This window comes from Phoca vitulina, unplaced genomic scaffold, assembly GCF_004348235.1.
Source record: "Phoca vitulina isolate PV1807 unplaced genomic scaffold, GSC_HSeal_1.0 scaffold20, whole genome shotgun sequence".
Lineage (NCBI taxonomy): Eukaryota > Metazoa > Chordata > Mammalia > Carnivora > Phocidae > Phoca > Phoca vitulina.
Genome location: NW_022589723.1, coordinates 9,284,299 through 9,302,312, shown reverse-complemented (window position 1 = coordinate 9,302,312; position 18,014 = coordinate 9,284,299). Strand labels below are relative to the sequence as shown.

The following is an 18,014-nucleotide window of genomic DNA, read 5'->3' as shown; positions in this document are numbered from 1 at the left end:
TTTTTTTTTAAAGATTTTATTTATTTATTTGAGAGAGAATGAGAGACAGAGAGCATGAGAGGGAGGAGGGTCAGAGGGAGAAGCAGACTCCCTGACGAGCAGGGAGCCCGATGCGGGACTCGATCCCGGGACTCCAGGATCATGACCTGAGCCGAAGGCAGTCGCTTAACCAACTGAGCCACCCAGGCGCCCTTCATATATTATTTTTGTATCCTGCTGCTTATTGTCTGTACAGGTATTTCAACTGATATTTTTTTTATTTTTATTTTTATTTTATTTTTTTTATAGATTTTATTTATTTATTTGAGAGAGAGAGAATCAGAGAGACAGCACATGAGAGGGGGGAGGGTCAGAGGGAGAAGCAGACTCCCTGCCGAGCAGGGAGCCCGATGTGGGACTCGATCCAGGGACTCCAGGATCATGACCTGAGCCGAAGTCAGTCGCCCAACCAACTGAGCCACCCAGGCGCCCCTCAACTGATTTTTTTTTTAAAGATTTATTTATTTGACAGAGAGAGATACAGTGAGAGAGGGAACACAAGCAGGGGGAGTGGGAGAGGGAGAAGCAGACTCCCTGCTAAGCAGGGAGTCTGATGCGGGGCTCGATCCCAGAACCCTGGGATCATGACCTGAGCTGAAGGCAGACACTTAACGACTGAGCCAGTCAGGCACACCTCACTTGATATTCTTATATTTTCCGAATATACAAGCATCTAATTTGCATAAGGTAATAGATTTACCCCCATCTTTCCAATCTTTAGAACTCCACTTCCTCTATTTTTTGTTGTTGTTGTTGTTGGTTACTTTTTTTTTTAAATTTTATTATGTTATGTTAGTCACCATATGATACATCATTGGTTTTTGATGTGGTGATCCACGATCCATTGTTTTCAAATAACACCCAGTGCTCCATGCAGTACGTGCCCTCCTTAATACCCATCACCGGGCTAACCAATCCCCCCTCCCCTCTAAAACCCTGTTTGTTTCTCAGAGTCCATAGTCTCCCATGGTTCATCTCTCCCTCCAATTCCTGCCCCCCCCATTTTTCCCTTCCTTCTCCTAATGTCCTCCATGCTATTCCTTATGTTCCACAAATAAGTGAAACCGTATGATAATTGACTTTCTCTGCTTGACTTATTTCACTTAGCATAATCTCCTCCAGTCCCATCCATGTTGATGTAAAAGTTGGGTATTCATCCTTTCTGACGGCTGAGTAATATTCCATTGTATATATGGACCACATCTTCTTTATCCATTCATCTGTTGAAGGGCATCTCGGCTCTTTCCACAGTTTGGCTATTGCGGACATTGCTGCTATGAACATTGGGGTGCATATGGCCCTGCTTTTCACTACATCTGTGTCTTTGGGGTAAATACCCAGGAGTGCAATTGCTGGGTCATAGGGTAGCTCTATTTCTAAATTTTTGAGGAACCTCCACACTGTTTTCCAAAGTGGCTGTACCAACTTGCATTCCACCAACAGTGTAAGAGGGTTCCCCTTTCTCCACAACCTCTCCAACATTTGTTGTTTCTTTCCCTGTCCATTTTTGCCATTCTAACTGGTGTAAGGTGGTATCTCAATGTGGTTTTGATTTGGATTTCCCTGATGGCTAATGATGATGAGCACTTTTTCATGTGTCTGTTAGCCATTTGTATGTCTTCTTCAGAGAAGTGTCTTTTCATATCTTCTGCCCACTTTTTGACTTGATTATTTGTTTTTTGGGTGTTGAGTTTGAGAAGTTCTTTCTAGATCTTGGATACCAGCCCTTTATCTGTAGTGTCATTTACAAATATCTTCTCCCATTCTATGGGTTGCCTCTTTGTTTTGCTGACTATTTCCTTTGCTGTGCAGAAGCTTTTTATCTTGATGAAGTCCCAAAAGTTCATTTTTGCTTTTGTTTCACTAGCTTTTGGAGATGAATCTTGAAAGAAGTTGCTCTGGCCGATGTCAAAGAGATTACTGCCTATGTTCTCCTCTAGGATTTGGATGGATTCCTGTCTCACATTGAGGTCTTTCATCCATTTTGAGTTTATCTTTGTGAATGGTGTTAGAGAATGGTCGAGTTTCATTCTTCTGCATGTGGCTGTCCAATTTTCCCAGCACCATTTATTGAAGAGACTGTCTTTTTTCCATTGCATGTTTTTTCCTGCTTTGTCAAAGATTGTTTGACCATAGAGTTGAGGGTCCATATCTGGGCTCTCTACTCTGTTCCATTGGTCTATATGTCTGTTTTTGTGCCAGTACCATGCTGTCTTGGTGATCACAGCTTTGTAATATAGCTTGAAATCGGGCAATGTGATGCCCCCAGCTTTGTTTTTCTTTTTCAACATTTCCTTGGCGATTCGGGGTCTTTTCTGATTCCATACAAATTTTAGGATTGTTTGTTCCAGCACTTTGAAAAATGTCATTGGAATTTTGATCGGGATGGCACTGAAGGTATAGATTGCTCTGGGTAGCATAGACATTTTAACAATGTTTATTCTTCCGATCCATAAGCATGGAATATTTTTCCATCTTTTGTGTCTTCTTCAATTTCTTTCATGAGTGTTTTGTAGTTCCTAGAGTATAGATCCTTTACCTCTTGGTTAGGTTTATTCCGAGGTATCTTACGGTTTTTGGTGCTATTGTAAATGGAATCATTTCTCTAATTTCTCTTTCTACAGTTGCATTGTTAGTGTATAAGAAAGCAACTGATTTCTGTGCATTGATTTTGTATCCTGCCACATTACTGAATTGCTGGATGAGTTCTAGTAATTTGGGGGTGGAGTCTTTTGGGTTTTCCACATAAAGTATCATGTCATCTGCGAAAAGAGAGAGTTTGAGTTCTTCTTTGCCAATTTGAATACCTTTTATTTCTTTTTGTTGTCTGATTGCTGTTGCTAGGACTTCTATTAGTATGTTGAAAAACAGTGGCAAGAGTGGGCATCCTTGACGTGTTCCTAATCTTAAGGGAAAGGCTCTCAGCTTTTCCCCATTGAGGATGATATTCGCTGTGGGTTTTTCATAGATGGATTTTATGAACTTGAGGAATGTTCCCTCTATCCCTATACTCTGAAGAGTTTTAATCAGGAAAGGATATTGTATTTTGTCAAATGCTTTTTCTGCATCAATTGAGAGGACCATATGGTTCTTCTCCCTCCTCTTATTAATGTGTTCTATCACATTGATTGATTTGCGAATGTTGAACCACCCTTGCATCCCGGGGATAAATCCCACTTGGTCGTGGTGGATGATCCTTTTAATGTATTGTTGGATCCTATTAGCTAGGATTTTGTTGAGGATTTTGGAATCCATATTCATCAGGGATATCGGTCTGAAATTCTCCTTTTTGATGGGGTCTTTGCCTGGTTTGAGGATTAAGGTAATGCTGGCCTCATAGAATGAGTTTGGAAGTTTTCCTTCTGTTTCTATTTTTTGAAACAGTTTCAGTAGAATAGGTATTATTTCTTCTTTGAATGTTTGGTAGAATTCCCCAGGGAATCCATCAGGCCCTGGACTCTTGTTTTTTGGGAGGTTTTTGATCACTGCTTCAATCTCATTACTGGTTATTGGCCTATTCAGGTTGTCAATTTCTTCCTGTTTCAGTCTTGGCAGCTTATAGGTTTCCAGGAAGGCCTCCATTTCATCCAGATTGCTCAGTTTATTGGCATATAGTTGTTGATAATAATTTCTAATAATTGTTTATATTTCTTTGGTGTTAGTCGTGATCTCTCCCCTTTCATTCATAATTTTATTAATTTAGGTCCTTTCTTTATTCTTTTGGATAAGTCTGGCCAGTGGTTTATCGATCTTATTAATTCTTTCAAAGAACCAACTTCTAGTTTCGTTGATCTGATCTACTGTGTTTTTGGTTTCTAATCCATTGATTTCTGCTCTAATTTTAATTATCTCTCTTCTAATGCGTGGCTTAGGCATTATTTGTTGCTTTTTCTCTAGTTCTTTAAGGCGTAGAGTTAATTGATGAATTCAGGATTTTTCTATTTTTTTCAGTGAGGCTTGGATGGCTATGTATTTCCCCCTTAGGACCGCCTTTGCAGTAGACCATAGGTTTTGGACCGATGTGTTTTCGTTCTCATTGATTTCGATGAATTGTTTAAGTTCTTCTTTGATTTCCTGGTTGACCCAAACATTCTTGAGCAGAGTGGTCTTTAGCTTCCAAGTGTTTGAATTTCTGCCAAATTTTTTCTTGTGATTCAGTTCCAGTTTTAGAGCATTGTGGTCTGAGAATATGCAGGGAATAATCTCAATCTTTTGGTATCGGTTGAGACCTGATTTGTGACCCAGTATGTGGTCTATTCTGGAGAAAGTTCCATGTGCGCTCGAGAAGAATAAGTATTCTGTTGGTTTAGGGTGGAATGTTCTGTAAATATCTATGAGGTACATCTGGTCCAATATATCATTCAAAGCTCTTGTTTCCCTGTTGATTTTCTGCTTAGATGATCTGTCCATTGCTGAGAGTGGAGTATTGCGGTCTCCTACAATTAACGTATTGTTATCAATATGACTCTTTATTTTGGTTAACAGTTGGCTTATGTAGATGGCTGCTCCCATGTTGGGGGCATAGATATTTACAATTGTTAGATCTTCTTGTTAGATAGACCCTTTAAGAATGATATAGTGTTGGGCACCTGGGTGGCTCAGTCGTTAAGCGTCTGCCTTCGGCTCAGGTCATGATCCCAGGACCCTGGGATCGAGTCCCACATTGGGCTCCCTGCTCAGCAGAGAGCCTGCTTCTCCCTCTCCCACTCCCGCTGCTTGTGTTCCTGCTCTCGCAATCTCTGTCTCTGTCAAATAAATAAATAAAATCTTTAAAAAAAAAAAAAAAAGAAGTTTAAAAAAAAAAAGAATGATATAGTGTCCTTCTGTGTCTCTAGTTACAGACTTTAGTTTAAAATCTAATTTGTCTGATATAAGAATTGCTACCCCAGCTTTCTTTTGAGGTCCACTGGCATGGAAGATGGATCTCCATCCCTTCACTTTCCATCTGGATGTGTCTTTAGGTTCAAAATAAGTCTCTTGTAGACAGCATACGGATGGGTCCTGTCTTTTTATCCAATCTGCAACCCTGTGCCGTTTTATGGGAGCATTTAGGTCATTCACGTTGAGAGTGATTATTGAAAGATATCAATTAATTGTCATCATGTTGCCTGTGAAGACGTTGTTTTTATAGAATGCCCCTGTAAATTTCTGTTGTAGATCACTCTTGGGGTCTTTCTCCTTTTATAGAACCCCCCTTAATATTTCTTGCAGGGCCGGCTTAGTGGTCACATATTTTCAGTTTCTGCCGGTCGTAGAAGCTCTGCATCTCTCCATCCATTCTAAATGAAAGCCTTGCCGGATAAAGTATTCTTGGCTGCATGTTCTTCTCATTTAGTACCCTGAATATGTCTTGCCAGGCCTTTCTGGCTTGCCAGGTCTCTGTGGATAGGTCTGACGTTATTCTGATGTTCCTCCCTCTGTACGTAAGGAATCTCTTCCCCCTAACTGCCCTTAAGATGGTTTCCTTGGTTCTAAGATTTGCAAGTTTTACTATTACATGCCGGGGTGTTGGCCTATTTTCCTTGATCTTGGGAGGGGTCCTCTCTGCCTCTAGGATGCGAATGTTTGTTTCATTCCCCAGATTAGGGAAGTTCTCAGCTACGATTTGCTCAAATACATCTTCTAGTCCTCTCTCTCCCAGGATTCCAATTATTCTGACATTGGAACGCTTCATGGTGTCACTTATTTCTCTGATTCTATTTTTATGGATTCTGAGTTGTTTTTCCCTGGCCTCCTCTTTTCCCTTTTTATCTATTATATTGTCTTCCACGTCGCTTATTCGCTCTTCTGCCTCAGTTACCCTAGCTGTTAGATTATCTAGATTGGATTGGATCTCATTGATAGCATTTTTAAGTTCTGCCAATTCACCTTTCATTTCTGCCCTTAGAGACTCTATGTTGCCATTAATTGATTTCTCCATTCTAGCCATTGTCTTCACAACTGCTAGCCTGAATTCCATCTCCGACATCTTGGTTATATCTGCATCCATTTGTAAATCTGCAGCATAAGTCATAATCTCTGAGTCTTTTCTATTTTGGGGGGCTCCTCCCCCTAGTCATTCTGTTGATGGGTGTTTGAGGGAATGTATAGAGTCCAAATTATTGACCAGAACCCAAGCAAGATGCACCTGTTTTCTTGGGACCTTAGGGTTGCTGGCCTCTTGTTTTCCCAGCCTGTCTTCTGCGGGAGGTGCCTGCCGCGCTGTTACTCCGGCAACCCTGTTTGGGCGGAGTTGCCCTGCCCCTCTGTGGTGGGGGATGGGCTCAGCGGGAATCAGTCTTTGGGGTTTTGTTCTCTGGCGGCTTTCCCTGGTGGCTTTCTGCATCTCTTCCGTGAGTCAGAGCAGACGAGACCATTTCCAACCCTCTGCCTCAGAGCAGAGAGATCGCAGTCTGTTCTTCTGTGAGCTCTCCAGGCCACACTGTCTCCGTTTCTCTCCGTGCTGCTATAAACTGCAGCGTCCTGGGTTGTGCGCCCCTCCGCAGCGCTCCTAGTCCTGCCTCCAGGTCGGGGCCGTCTCTGCCCTTTGTGCTTCTAAAACCGCCAGCTGCTCCCAGTTCAGGCGCATACGCGCGACCCCGCCGCTCTGGGTTTCTGCCCCGGGGGCTGCCCTAAAGTCCTTTCCCCACCACTACCTGTCTGTGAGTCTGTGCCCGGTCCCCAGCACGCGAGGCTGTCACTTACCGGTGGTGTAGGATCCCCACGGCCAGGCACCCTCTCGCTGCCGTTTATCCTCTGATATCTGCCCGCAGAATCACGGCTCCCCGCTTCGTACCTCAAAATCAACCGCCTGCAATATTCTGCTTGTAGAGATCCAGATCTTCTTACATCTCAGGCTGGTTTCGTGGGCGCTCAGAGTGGTCTGGTAGATATCCAGCTCAATTCCTGGGACCAGTTGAAATAGGGTCCCCTACTCCTCCGCCATCTTTCCCCCCAGTCCCACTTCCTCTACTTTTATTAGCACCTTCAATACAATGTTAAATTAACCGTGCTAAGACATAGCTGTTTTTTTTTCTGACTTTAGAGGTGATGCTTTCAATGTTTCTCAAGCATAAAGCTGAATAACAACTTTTTAATAATAATTCTCTAATGCTTATGTAATTAAAACCCAGATTATCCAAGTCAGTTATTACCAACATACCTGGTTTGATACACAAAAAATCATTACCTGTAACATTTTAATCATTCCTCCTTCCAACTTACTTTATAGTATCTGCAAAGCTGACTCGACGAGAGCTTTTCTTATTTCTCAAGGCATTAGATTCCTAAGGGCAGAGAATATATGGTATGATTCTTTTTTCTTTTTTAAGTTAGTTAACATAGAGTGTATTATTAGTTTCAGAGTAGAGTTTAGTTATTATCAGTTGCATATAACACCCAGTGCTCATTATCTCAAGTGCTCCTTAATGCCCTTCACCCAATTACCCCATTCCCTCCCACTTCCCCTCAGTTTGTTCTCTATAGTTAAGAGACTCTTATGCTTTGCCTCTCTTACTGTTTTTACCTTATTTTATTTTTCTTTCCCTTTCCCTATGTTCATGTTTTCTTAAATTCCACATGAGTGAAATCATATGTTATTTGTCTTTCTCTGACTGACTTATTCTGCTTAGCATAGTACCCTCTAGTTCCACCCACATCATTGCAAATGGCAAGATTTCATTCTTTTTGATGGCTAATATTCCAGTGTGTCTGTGCATGCATGTGTACCACATCTTCTTTATCCATTCAACTGTTGATGGACATTTGTGTTTTTTCCATATTTTCACAATTGTGAACATTGCTGCTATAAACATTGGGGTGCATATGCTCCTTTGAAACACTATTTTTGTATCCTTTGCATAAATAGCTAGTAGTGCAATTGCTGGGTCATAGAGAGTAGTTCTATTTTTAACTTTCTGAGGAATCTCCATACTGTTTTCCAAAGTAGCTGTACTAGTTTGCATTCCCACCAACAGTGTAAAGGGCTCCCCTTTCTCCGCATCCTCCCCAATATCTGTTGTTTCCTGAATTGTTAATTTTAGCCATTCTGACTGGTGTGAGGTGGTATCTCATTGTGGTTTTGATTTTTATTTCCCTGAGGATGAGTGATGTTGAGCAATTTTCATGTGTCTGGAGAAATGTCTGTTCATGTCTTTTGCCCATTTCTTGATGGGATTTTTTCTTTTTGGGTGTTGAGTTTGCTAAGTTCTTTATAGATTTTGGATACTAGCCCTTTATCTGATATGTCATTTGCAAATACCTTCTCTCATTCCATAGGTTGCTTTTTAGTTTTGTTGATTGTTTTCTTTTATGGTATGATTCTTACTGAAACTACTGTGAATTAGGTCTCCAAAGTACTACAGACAGAGACCAAGTCTTATTCTGAGTTAATGTGATATTATTAATTTTGGTAATTATTTATTTCTCTGAAATATCTCAATGCACTTAACAAACATGATTTTCTTTCTTTTTTTTTAAGATATTATTTATTTATTTGACAGGGAGAGACACAGGGAGAGAGGGAACACAAGCAGGGGGAGTGGGAGAGGGAGAAGCAGGCTCCCTCTGAACGACTGAACCACCCAGGTGCCCATGAATATGATTTTCCATGTGAATGGTAATAAGCACACCAACACAAACATGTATTTAACGAAGTTGATTACTGTCCCTTACTTTTTCTCTCTCCTTTTAAATGAATGATTGTTTTGTTATTAAGAAAAATTAAGGGGCACCTGGGTGGCTCAGTAGATTAAGCGTCTGCCTTTAGCTCAGGTCATGATCCCAGGATCCTGGGATCAAGCCCCGTTTCAGGCTCCCTGCTCAGCTGGGAGTCTGCTTTTCCCTCTCCCTCTGTCCCTCTCCCTGCTTTCTCTCTCTCTCTCCCCTGCTCAAATAAATAAATAAATAACATTTAAAAAAAAAAAAGAAGAAGAAAGACTGGGGACAAAGCAAGTGATATGTGGCCTGTTACGGTAAACTTATTATACTATTTTTAGGATTTAAGAAAAAAATTTAACTGTGGTAAAATACACATAACAAAATTTAGCATCTTAACCACTTTTTAAAATTTAATTTATGGGGTGCCTGGATGGCTCAGTCGGTTAAGTGTCCAACTCTTGGTTTCAGCTCAGGTCATGATCTCAGGGTCATGAGAGTGAGCCCTGCATTGGGCTCTGCAGAGCTCAGCATGGAGTCTTCTTGAGATTCTCTCTCTCCTTCTTCCTCTGCCACTTCCCTCCTCTCTCAAATAAATCTTTAAAAATTTTTTAATTTTTATTTTAAAAGTGGTCAGAACTCTTAACTTTAGATCTACTCCCTCAACAAATTTTTAAGTGTATAATTCAATATTTTTAACTATAGGCACAATGTTGTGTAGCAGATTTCTAGAACTTACCTTGTATAACTGAAACTTCATACCTGTTGCTAGCAACCCCCATTTTGCCCTTCTCTATGGCCCTGGCAACCAATGTTCTGCTCTCTGCTTCTATGATTTTGACCATTTTAGATACCTTATATAAGTGGAATCATGAAGTATTTGTCCTTCTGTGATTAGCTAATTTCATTTACCATAATACATCTTAACCATTTTTAAGTGTACAGTTCAGTAGTGTTAAGTAGGTATACATTGTTGTGAAACCAATTTCCGAACTCTTTTCATCCTGCAAAACTGCAACTCCATATCCATTAAACAAGTCCTCTTTCCCCATCCAATCTCCTAGCACCACCATTTTACTTTTGGTCTCTATGAATTTGATTAGGTAATTCATAAGTGGAATCATAAAGTATTTGCCTTTTTTTTTTTTCAGATTTTTATTTATTTTTTTTAGAGAGAGAGAGAGAGAGACAGAGCAGGAGGAAGGGCAGAGGGAGAGGGAGAGGGAGAGAGAGAATCTCAAGCAGACTCCACGCTGAGTGTGGAACCTGATGTGGGGCTCAATCTCACAACCCTGAGAGCATGACCTGAGTTGAAACCAAGATTCAGATGCTTAACCGACTGAGCCACCCAGGGGCTCCGTATTTGTCTTTTTGTGATTGGTTTATTTCACCTAGCATAATGTCCTTAAGGTTCATCTTTGTTGTAGTGTGTATCAGAACTTCCTTTTTAAGGCCAAATAATATTCCATTGATACCACATTTTGTTTATCCATTCATCTATCAATGGACACTGGTTTGCTTCTACCTTTTGCCTACTGTGAATAATGTTGCTATGACAGGGGTGTATGTCTCTTCCAGACCCTGCTTTCAATTCTTTTGGGTACACACCCAGAAGTGGAATTGCTGGATCATATGGCAATTTTATTTTAATGTTTTGAGGAACCACCATACTGTTTTCCATAGTGGCTACAACATTTTACATTTCTACCAACAGTGTACCAGGTTTCCAATTATTCCGCATCTTAGCCAGCACTTGTTATTTTTTGTTGTGTTTTTTTTTTTACAGTAGCCATTGTAATGGATATGAGGTAATATCCCACTGTGGCTTTGATTTGCATTTTTCTAATGATTAGTGATGCTGAGCATCTTTTCATTATAAAATGCTATTTTTATTTTCCCTCATCTTCTTTAACAAGAGCAAACCTTTTTACTCACATAAATACCAAATACAAAAAGCAAATGACAGAGAAATACACAAATCTACAGAGACTTTTACTATGTTAATTCTTAATACCTGAGCATGTCTTACTATAAGAAAGAATCGGGAATGTTCATCCTCTCTGTTAACACCCTAGCAGACACTACAAGTGGCCTCGAGCTTAATATGGACAATAATACTACCACAGTTCATACTGAAACTAACAGAGACTAATATACTTCTTACTAAAAAAAAAAAAAGGGACACCTGGGTGGCTCAGTCGTTAAGCGTCTGCCTTCGGCTCAGGTCATGATCCCAGGGTCCTGGGATCGAGTCCCACATCGGGCTTCTTGCTCAGTGAGGAGCCTGCTTCTCCCTCTCCCTCTGCTGCTCCCCCTGCTTGTGCTCTCTCTCTCTCTGACTTAAAAAATAGTAATAAAAATAAATAAAAATAAATTAAAAAATAAAAAAAGAAAGAAAAACTGAAATTTTTGTGCTATATTGGAAAGAGCACTGAGCTAGAAATTAGGAGATTACAGCTCAGATGTGAAGTCTGCCACTAACTAGCTGTGTGGGCTTAGATAAAAATTTGACCCCCTTGGACCTCATTTTTTTTTCTTCTATAAAACTAAGAAATTGGATTTAAGATTACTGGTGAGGTCCTGTTGGTTTTAAAGCTTTGAGTCTATGAATCTGTCCTTCACTCATTCAGCATTCATTACATTTTTATTTTCTTTTTTTTTTAAGATTTCATTTATTTATTTGATAGAGAGAGACACAGCAAGAGAGGGAACACAAGCAGGGGGAGTGGGAGAGGGAGAAGCAGGCTCCCCGCTGATCAAGGAGCCCGATATGGGGCTCGATCCCAGGACCCTGGGATCATGACCTGGTCTGAAGGCAGACGCTTAACGGACTGAGCCACCCAGGCGCCTCTCATTACATTTTTAAAACACACACACACACACACACACACACACACACACACTAGGTCCTGTGCTGATGGAAAAATAGTGGTAAAGGAAATAAATGATTCCCTACTCTATTGTGTTAATGGTGACACAGACATTAAAACAAAAAAATCTATACAAATATAAAATTCAAAGTGTGATGAGTGTTATATAGGAAAACTATGTTTAAAAAAAAAACAAACTAATCTAGCCTAAGAATCAGGAAGATTTCTTTGAGGAAGTATATTTGAGACCTGAAGGATTAGTTAAAAATTAGTCAGATGAAGAGTTGGGTAGAGAGAAAGCATTCTAGGTAGAATGTGTGCAGAGGCCTTGAAACAGGAAAAAGCTTGATGCATTTGAGAAATAGAAAGATTAGGGAAGCCAGAGTAGAGTGTGCATTCAGAATTATATGGTCTCCAAAACTATATGCATTTCATCAATCAACAAAATGTACTGAAATTCAACTATATCAGGCACAGTAAGTTGAAAAAACACATGATAAAGTTCCCACCCTCAGGGAGTTCTCAATTTAGAATGGACATTAGCAAACAATTATAATGGAAGGTATTGAGGGATGATTTTCTGAGAGAAGCAATATCAAAGTTGTGTCTTAAAGGACAAATAGGAATTACCAAATAATGAGGGCTATAGACTTACAATAAAGCAAGTATGATAAAATATTAATTGAAGAATCTAAGCGATGATTATATGAGCATTCACTATAAAATTCCTGCTACTTTTCAGAATGTTCCAAAAAAAAATTTTTAATAGAATGTTGGGAGGACAAAGAAGAATGAAAGACTAATCATCTAAATAGAGGAGACATTTCATGTAAATTCTTGCAGGCTTGACAGTTTGTGTCATGTTTGCAGAATAGTAAGCAATGGTGAGATACATGTGTGAGAGTGGCAAGAAAGGCTGGAAAAGTAAACTGGACTTAAAAATTAAGAATGCCAGTGTACTCAAGAGTTCGGATTTTAATCTGATAGCCCCTGGATGCTTACTTGTACACATTCAACCAGAAATCATTTATGATGTTCTCTCTTCATATAGCTAATAAAGTTCCTCTTAAAATTATCACTGAAAATAGTCATCTATAAAGCATTTGCATTAGAGACTTACCTGAACTGTTTCATTCCCACTTCTGAGGTCCTGAAGAGGACTCCTTGGAGGCTTCAAAATCTAGAAGAATTAGAATTATTCAAGAAAATCTGGGATTAATATTAATAATCAGTTCAAATTCCATCATAGGAGAAAGGTAGAGATGTTAAAATTTCTGTGAAAACCTGTAAAACTCCTCAAATTCGTACTCTTCAGTGCTGTATCTTGTGGCTGGTTTAAATATCTGGCATCTATTCCCTTCTCCCTGCCCACCTTCCTCAATTATTTTGCCTTCTCTCATCCCCTGTGGTCTGGGTGAAGCTCCACCCCAACCCTAGGGCACAACATGTAGCCCTGGTCTAGAACAATTTGCAAATAATATTCTCTCATCAACAGTGAGTGGTTCAGAAAGGAGGACTTGACCCATAACAAGATAGTCGAACCAATATGATTCAATCCTAAGTCCTTTGTTTTTGTTTTATCTTGAGGAAATAGACACCTTTTCATTTAGGAGTTAAACTGGACGTTGGGAGAGCTAGAGGTACTATAGTAATCATGGGGAGAGGGCCCGTCCGAAAATGGAGATTACCCAGAGGAAGCAGTCAGAGTAGAAAAGTGAGAGAAAATCCTAATATTGGTGATATTATTGGAACCCCTGGTCAGTTATGTTGTGCCAAAAGTCATCCCTATCTTTGGATTTTTCAATTTCAAAATCCAATAAACTTTGTGCTTAAATCAGTTTGAGTTGGATTTTTTGTGTATTACTACACTATTTAAAGATATTCTTAAACTTTATTAAAGTATAATTTACATGGCATACAATTCATAAAATTACCATGAAATTCATAAAATACAAATTTTAGTATATTTACAGAATTGTGTAACCAGGTAAATATTTGAGTATCCAGAGAGCAATAGGAGCCAGCGGGAGTGGGATGGTGATGTTATAGTCAAAATTACTGTGACATATAGTCATCATTCAATAAAAGGTAACAATTATTATTATTAATTTTTAAGATTTTTATTTATTTATTTAACAGAGATAGAGAAAGAGCACAAGTAGGCAGAGTGGCAGGCAGAGGGAGAGGGAGAAGCAGGCTCTCTGCTGAGCAGGGAGCCCAACGTGAGACTCGATCCCAGAACCCTGGGATCATGACCTGAGCCAAAGGCAGCCGCTTAACCGACTGAGCCACCCAGGCGCCCCCAAGGTAACAATTATTAACTTAATGTTTCTTACTGAGGAATGTCGTCTTCTAACAGGTCTGTCCATATTGTCACTGAAAAAGGAAAAAAAATTTATAGACACATTGGTAAAAGACTGAATTTCCAAAAGCCATCATCACAGCATCTTCTACATGCTTTTAAACTGGCCATCACTTTCACTTAACACATGGCATCACTTTTACTTAGCAAAATTTATAAGACATTAAAGTCACTATTTAGAAGGTCAGTGTTTTAAAATACATATTGTATACTCTAAGAATATCTCCTGCAAAACAATCAGCACAACATAATGTACCATGTTTACAGAGGTACAATTTTAAGATAAATGGGTCATAAATCAAGAGACTCTAGCTCTGGTTTTACTACTGTGTGATTTTTTTTGTTTTTACTACTGTGTGATTTTTAAATCAGGTTTTGAAAATTCAAATGCCTATGGAGGCCAAACAGATCATCTAGTAGATGCAAGGAAAATAGGTGGTGTTGAGATGATAATGGAGAGTTCCTGCTTGATCTAATGGTCACAGTCATTACTCTGATCAGGTTAGCTGTTACCACAAGAATATGAGCCCAGTGTTGCTACACTCAATTTTTCTTTTTCTTTCTTCTTCTTCTTTTTTTTTTTAAGATTTTATTTATTTTAGAGAGAAATAGAGAGAGAGCTTGCATAAGTAGCGGAAGGAGCAGAGGGAGAGAGAGAATCTCAAGCAGACTCTGCACTGAGCACGGAGCCCCACGCCGGGCTTGATCTCATGACCCAGAGATCATGCCCTGAGCCGAAATCAAGAGTTGGACGCTCAACAGACTGAGCCACCCAGGTGCTCCTTCACTTGATTTTTCATGAGAAAAGTTTAGCAACTAATTCAAAATTTAAAAACATTGTTTAGGGGGGGAAAATTCTGTAGACTATGAACAGGCCACCATCAGTTTGTGATGCCAATTTTAGACCAATCTTTCCATTTCCTTGGGCCTCAATTTTCCCATCCTTATTTATGTTTTTAATATTTTTTGTTTTATGTGACAGAGAGAGAGAGAGAGAGCACAAGCAGGGGGAGCAGCAGGTAGAGGGAGAGGGAGAAACAGGTTCCCCACTGAGCAGGGAGCCTGACGTGGGGCTCGATCCCAGGACCCTGGGATCATGACCTGAGCCAAAGGCAGACGCTCAACCGACTGAGCCACCCAGGAGCTCCCAATTTTCCCATCCTTTTTTTTTTTTTAAGATTTTATTTATTTACTTCAGAGAGTGACAGAGTGAGAAAGAGAGAGGATGAGAAGGGGGAGGGTCTGAGGGAAAAGCAGGCTCCCTACTGAGCAGGGAGCCTGATGTGGGACTCGATCCTGGGACTCCAGGATCATGACCTGAGCCGAAGGCAGTCACTTAACCAACTGAGCTACTCAGGCACCCCAATTTTCCCATCCTTAAATTGAAGGGATGGGAGGTGGTCTCTAAAGTGCCTCTTAGTTTTGACTCTAGATATATACACACAAAGATATGGCAAAGAGATCTATGACTTTGTAATATTTACTTCTTTTCCCTGGAACAGAATGGAAAAAGATTTCAGAAGTTATCAATAGGTCTTACCCATAAGAAAAGTATCTTTCTCTGATAAAGAGTTTAACATTTTTAGCTATACTACATGAACTTACTTTTCTTCATTAGCCTCTGAAGACATCCCATCCATTTTTGAAGAAAACCTTTTTCTGTAACAAACACACAACATTAGAAAAGGTGAGAAAGAAAGAAAAGAAGTTAAAAACTATGAAGAGATTAATAGCAAAGTTGTAACTTCAGGATTACTTTCTGGGGGAAGACTGAAAAAAAGGGAAGAAAAAGCTACACTATGGGGCTATAAAACATGACAAATTTTGAGTTTAAAGTACTCCATTATAATTAATACTTCTGGAAAATTCTCATATTCAAGATAAAAATCAGTGACTAACTGATTGGGATGATAAGGGCATTAATGGTTCAAAAAAAATTTGGCCTACTTTATAAGAATTTATGGATTATATAATAATTTAACCCCACAGTGAAATCAATTAGGTATCAAAATATACTGGATGTGCATAATATACATATTTATGTTATGAAAATTCAACTATAAGTACTCAGCAAAAAAACTTTAAGACATAAAAATAACATTTGAAAGAGTGTAGCTGAATGTGAGAGTCCAAGATGGCAGAGGAGTAGGAGACCTTAATTTCCTCTCGTCCCAGGAATTCAGCTAGAAAGCTATCAAATCATTCTGAACACCTGCGAACTCAAACAGAGATTGAAGAAAATAATAGCTGCAACTCTACAAATAGAAAAGTGACCACTTTCTGCAAGGTAGGCGGTGCGGAGAAGTGAATCCAAGGCAATATATGGGAGGGCAGACCACAGGGCAGGGAGCCTCCCTCAACGGGCTACTGGCAAGTGATATAGCAGTGGAGCACAAAATTGGAACTTCTAGAAATCTGCTCCGGTGAGGGATGTCACTTAGGCTGCTAAGCGGGGATGGAATCCTAGCTAGGGCAGTGTGGTCTCAGGATCCTCAGGGTCACAGGAAGACCAGGGGTGCCTGAGTGTGGCAGAGCTCCCAGGCATCGGAGCGGGGAAGCTGGCTACAATCAGTGAGCCGAGGAGTGGGCTCTCAGCTAGGGGTTGCCATAAGCCAGGATCCATGGCACAGTCGGGCCCCTGCTCGCAGAAGAACTGGGAAGATCCCCCTTCCTCCCTTGGGAGGAGTGGCGCAAGAGCGCACCACAGGAGTCTGATGGGTTTGGAGTCTCAAAACGGGGTCATGTGCCTGAGATAGAGACACTCGGTCACAGGCCAGGTGAGTACTGAGTGCGGCCAGAGACCAGGGAGAGAGGAGTGATTGTTTTTCTCTGAGGCCTCACTGAGAAGTGGGGCCCAGAGTCTTCCGCTCTGGGGCTGGAGACTGAAAAGCTGCTATTTTCATTTTCATCTTCTAAAGCTGCGTGGAGAGCCTTCAGGGAACAAAAGCCAGAGAGAGCAAAGAGGAGCAGATTACTTAGCCTGGCCCCTGGCAAGGGTGGTACAATTCTGCCTGGGGCAAAGACACTTGAGAATCAACTCAATAAGCCCCTCTCCCAAAATATCAGCAAGAACATCCAGCCAAGACCAAGTTTACCGATCAATGAGAACTGCAAAACTCCAGCACATAGAAATCATGGCTTTTTCCCCATGATTCTTTAGTCTTTCAACTTTAATTTTTAAAATTTTCTTTCTTTTTAAAACAATTTTTATTTATTTTTTCAACCAATTTTTTTATCAACTCCTTTTTAAAATCTTTAATTTTCATTTTTACAGTCACATTCTATCCTTTCATTATATTTCATCTTATTTTATATGTGTGTATCTTATTTTGTGTCTGTGTGTGTATATATATATTGTGTATATATATATATTGTGTATAATAAATATATATATATATAATATATATGAAAGTTTTTCTTTCTTTAAAATTTTGGGATCCAATTTCTTCTAACAGACCAAAATACACCCAAAATCTAGTGTATGGCTCTGTTCTATTTGCCCACCTGATCATATTCTCTCTTTTTCTTCTTCCTTTTTTTGCTTTTGTTTTGTTAAAGTCTTTTTTAATTTCCATTTTACAGTTACATTATATCCTTTCAATGTATTTAATTTTATTTTTGTATATATAAGTTTTTCTTTCTTTACAATTTTTAGATGTAGTTTCCTCTAACAATCCTACCAAAATACACTCAGGAGATAGTGTATTGCTTTGTTCTGTTCACCTGTCTGTTTATATCCCTTCCTTTTTGTTGTTGTTTTTCTTCTTTCTCTTTTGTTTTTTCTTGTCTTTTAATTTCCATTTTTACAGCTATATTCTATCCTTTCATTGTATTTATTTTTGTACATATATAAGTTTTTCTTTATTTACAATTTTGGGATCTAATTTTCTAAAAAACAGACCAAAATATACACAGAATCCAATGTATTGCTCTATTCTGTTCACTTATTCAATTATATTCTCTCTTCCCCTCTTTTCTTTTTCTTTTTTTCCGGTTTTGGGTCTCTTCTGATTTGTTTAGTGTATATTTCTCTGGGCTTGTTGTTGCCATATGATTATTTTGTTCTCTCGTTCATCTATTCTTCTCTGGACAGAATGACAAGATGGAAA

The 18,014-nt window shown here is 39.5% G+C and overlaps 1 protein-coding gene across 1 annotated transcript in view; it reads right to left on the bottom strand.

Annotated features, from left to right (window-relative positions):
* KNL1 (kinetochore scaffold 1) overlaps window positions 1-18,014 on the bottom strand; it is a 65,041-nt gene that overhangs the window by 39,201 nt on the left and 7,826 nt on the right. Inside the window, exons 2-5 of the mRNA XM_032418016.1 lie at window positions 15,511-15,564; window positions 13,880-13,919; window positions 12,664-12,723; window positions 7,243-7,304 (exon numbers count right to left, since the gene is read on the bottom strand). Of these exons, the coding sequence (XP_032273907.1) occupies window positions 7,243-7,304; window positions 12,664-12,723; window positions 13,880-13,919; window positions 15,511-15,545 (197 nt within the window). The 5' untranslated portion in view covers window positions 15,546-15,564. The remainder of the gene's footprint in view (window positions 1-7,242; window positions 7,305-12,663; window positions 12,724-13,879; window positions 13,920-15,510; window positions 15,565-18,014) is intronic.